Source organism: Lolium rigidum, chromosome 4 (assembly GCF_022539505.1).
Source record: "Lolium rigidum isolate FL_2022 chromosome 4, APGP_CSIRO_Lrig_0.1, whole genome shotgun sequence".
NCBI lineage: Eukaryota > Viridiplantae > Streptophyta > Magnoliopsida > Poales > Poaceae > Lolium > Lolium rigidum.
Window position 1 is genome coordinate 13,830,980 of NC_061511.1, and position 3,895 is coordinate 13,834,874.

General features: G+C 62.5%; 1 protein-coding gene across 1 annotated transcript; it reads left to right on the plus strand.

The window, feature by feature from the left end:
* The first annotated feature begins 2,545 nt into the window (after positions 1-2,545).
* Positions 2,546-3,517, plus strand: LOC124707661 (putative cyclin-dependent kinase F-2). Its single transcript, XM_047239321.1, has one exon. The coding sequence runs from the start codon at positions 2,546-2,548 to the stop codon at positions 3,515-3,517; it is 972 nt and encodes a 323-aa protein (XP_047095277.1).
* The last annotated feature ends 378 nt before the right edge of the window (positions 3,518-3,895 follow it).

Consider the following 3,895-nt stretch of genomic DNA (forward strand, 5'->3'; position numbering starts at 1 on the left):
GGCGGCCCCAACAGCCTGGAACAAGGAAGGCCGCACCCTGCTTCCGGGCGTCCCGGGCGCACCCTCGAGAACGCCATCCGCGGCCTCCGCAACGGCGCTCCAAGGCCGGAGATGCCGCTGCCGCCGCCGCCGTCTCCTCAATGGCAGCCGAGGAGGACGACGTACTCGTCCTCCTCGCACTCTTCTTCCTCGGGACCGGCGCGGTCGACGCCGTCCCCGTCGTACCGGTCGGCGCCCTACACCGTCCCCAAACGGGAGGTCAAGGAGGAGCCGGCGACGCCCGTCAACACGAGGTGTGGCGGCAGCCGGCAGCGGGCGGCAGCAAGGGAGGCGCGGCGGCGCCCTCCTCATCCCGAGCCGGAGGTGAAGGAGAAGCCGGAGGAAGCGCCGCAGCGGCGCCGCCGGCGGAGTACGAGCGGCGCGCAGCGGCTCATCGCCAGCAGCGACGACCCCGAGGACCGCCCGTGGCTGCGGGCGGCGTTCTTGGCGTCCATGGACGACAAGGACGCTCGGAGGGGCGACTCGGACGCGGCGATCGCCATGTCCATCCGCGACTCGGCAAGCCGCCGGTGGACCTCACCGACGACGGCGAGGCAGGACCAAGCGGCTTGGTGAAGGACGAGCCCGTCGACGAGCCCGTCGACGAGCGCGTCAGCGGGAGGTCGTCACCGACGAGATGTACAACTTCCAGCAGTACTACGACGCCTCCGGCCGCCGCAAGTGGTTCTAGATTAGGTTTAGTTTTAAAGTTAGTCAAATTTCGTTCGAATCTATGTAAGTTTGGACGAATCTAATCGAATCTACTTAAGTTTAAAGTTTGCGAAATTTTGTTTGGGGGACGCGACTGGGGAGCGACGTCCCCTAAACGCGGCACGAACGAAACACGTCTCCCAAACGCTCAATCCGGCGCGGTTTGGGGGACGCGGCTGGAGATGCTCTAAAATCCGTGTTATACAAGGATTGGAACCACGGGTTGTTTTCGGACCCTTAACAATTGGAAAGTGCTGAGCGTCCCCCGGGGATCAAATTCCCGATCCCCCGGGTCTGCAGCCGTCCGATCGTTCCGTACATGCGGTTTGGATTGGCCATTGACTATTCGTCTGACTCAACTCACGCTGGCATGTGCTGCGCGTCGTCTTCGCCGAAGGGGAAAAAATCCTCACCACTCCCACTAAATCGTATCTCCCTTCCGTTCATTGCCTCGCCGCGGCGCGCTAGAAAGCTCCGGTCGTCGGTGTCGCCGCCGGTAGAGGCACTACCATTGTTTTCTCAGAGCTCGCCGGCTCGTAGCAATACCACCCGCTCGTTGCAGCAACGCCATCCAACGCCGGCGGCACACCAGAACCGCCATCTAGCTCCTTGCAGCACCGCCTCCGAACGGAGCAAGGCTGGCCTCCCATTGTAGCAAGGTCGGCCACCGCACAGAGCAACGCAAAACGAAGCAGGGAGCATCTCCACCGTTCCCTCGTAGTACCTCCGGCGGCCGCACGTAGCAGCAATGTCGGCCTTCGGTAGCATCGCCGCCGTGCCATAGTAGCAAGGCCCACTGCCGGATGGAGCAAGGCCGTCCGCCCGCGTTGTAGCAGAGCCGGCCGGTGTATGGAGCAAGGTCGTCCGCCCTTTGTAGCAGAGTCGGCCGGCGTATGAAGCAAGGTCGACCGCCCTTTGTAGCAGAGCCGGCCGTCGCACGGAGCGACATACAAGGTTGCAGGGAGCAATGAAGAACGCCGCAGGGAGCATCTCCACCGCCGGCGGCCGCTGGAAGCACCGCCACCGCGCCATGGTAGCAAGGTCGCCAGACCTTTGTAGCATGGCCTGCCGCCCCTTGTAGCGAGGCGGGCCGCCGCATGTAGCAAGCTGGTCTACCCCTTGTAGTATGGCCGGTGGGAATCAGAGGCATTGGGCAGGAGGACGCTGTGTGGGGAGATGAGGATGGGGGAGGGTGGCCAGCCGGAGGCAAAGGAGTGAAGCGGCAGCGGGTGGCTTGGTAAAGCGCTCACGGAACAGGATGAGAAGATAAAGCGAAAGGCAACGAGAGGTCAGGGAGAAAGGATAATGCTGTGGCGCGTGGCTTAATGGTGGGCCCTGCTAGAGGCGCGTGGCGCAACCAGAAGGAAAACTGCGAGGCGTGTCGACCCGGACGATAGGAACGAGAAATCGTCCGGGGGAAGCACAGCTTTTTCCTTAACAATTGCACTTAACAAGATGAAGAGATTGTTGAGGCACCGAACCATGGTGGGCTATTAGTCGTAGTCGTACATAAGGAGCGCGCGGTAGACGGAGCCTCCGGTGTCGTCGCGGCAGTGGTTCAAAACACACTACCTGTACCTGCCCACCAAACAGTCCCGACCTAACTCTAACGAACCATGTGCCAAATCTAGAATAGTCAACGCGTTTACTACTGGTTAGCCTGACAAGCTTCGACCCTGACTCGGAACGGCGTGCCAAACCGAAAGCGAGTCGTCAAGCCATGCCATGGCACTAGTATAAACAGCCACAGACCGCGCGCACAGGCCGCCAGAAACCCAAACCACCTCCACAACACATGGACAACTACGAGCGGCTCGAAAAGCTCGGCGAGGGCGCCGCCGGCGTCGTCTACAAGGCCCGGGAACGCCGCACCGGCGCCATTGTCGCCCTCAAGCGCCTCCGCCCCGCCGGCCGCGACGACGGCCAGCTCTCGGAGGACCTCCGCCGCGAGCTGGGCTGCCTCATGGCGTGCCGCGGCCACCCGAGCCTCGTCGAGATACGGGCCGCCGGACGCGATGCCTCCAACGCGTTCCTCGTGATGGAGTACGTCGGCCCGAGCCTGGCGCAGGTCATGCGCGAGCGCGGCGGCGCCACGCGGCCGTTCCCGGAAGCCGTGGCGCGCCGGCTCATGTGGCAGCTCCTGGACGGCGCCGCGGCCATGCACGCCCTCGGCGTCCTGCACCGCGACCTCAAGCCCGACAACGTCCTCGTCGACGCACACGGCAACCTAAAGATCTGCGACTTCGGCCTGTCGCGCTTCGCCGCCCCCATGGGCGGCGCGCCATACACGGCGCCCGTGGTCACGCGGTGGTACCGCGCGCCGGAGCTCCTCCTGGGCTCGCGGGAGTACGACGCGGGGGTGGACACCTGGGCGCTCGGGTGCATCATGGCCGAACTCCTCGCCGGCGCGCCGCTGTTTCCCGGGAGGACGGAGATGGACCAGCTCAACATGGTGTTCGACACGGTCGGCACGGGCGACATGACGGACTGGCCTGCCTTCGTGCGGCTACCGCGCGCCGGCTCGCCGCTCTGCCACCAGAGCAGGGCGCCAAGCCGGCTCCGGGAGTTGTTCCCCGCATTGTCGTCTGCCGGACTCGACGTCCTCAGCGGGCTGCTAGCCTGCAGGCCGGACAGGAGGCTCACCGCCGCGGACGCGCTCCGGCAGCCCTGGTTCACGGACGCCGAGTCGCCTGACCAAGCACGTAACGCATGCGGCGCCCGATTCGGCGAGCGTGTCGGCGGCGTTGCTGATGCCATCGTTGTATAGAAAACTGTACAAGCGATCATTAAGATTCGTTGTAACTGAGAGAGTGTATTGGCTTGGTGGCGGCTTCGTGTCCATGTTGGACCAATTTTATTGATTGATGATAGTCTTCTGCGTCGTTGCTTTCAGGTTGGTAGGATTGCTGGTGAAGTGGCACGATTTCCTTGCTGCCCTCCCTGGTTTATTTAACTTGTTTTTCATGGTGTCTTTTCAAGCAATCACGACAAACGTCTTGTACAAGCGCGCGCACACAATCTGGTTCCCGAAACACCAACTCGATAGAGGTTGCGAGAAAAGATCTTTCGATAGAAATCCACCAAAGAGACCACCAAATCAAAGGATAGAACCCTCGAAGGATGAAAATACCAAGTTGATAGAGGT

Excerpts from the sequence above, each read along its gene's own strand:
- LOC124707661 (XM_047239321.1), top strand. The coding sequence starts at position 2,546 with ATGGACAACTACGAGCGGCTCGAAAAGCTCGGCGAGGGCGCCGCCGGC.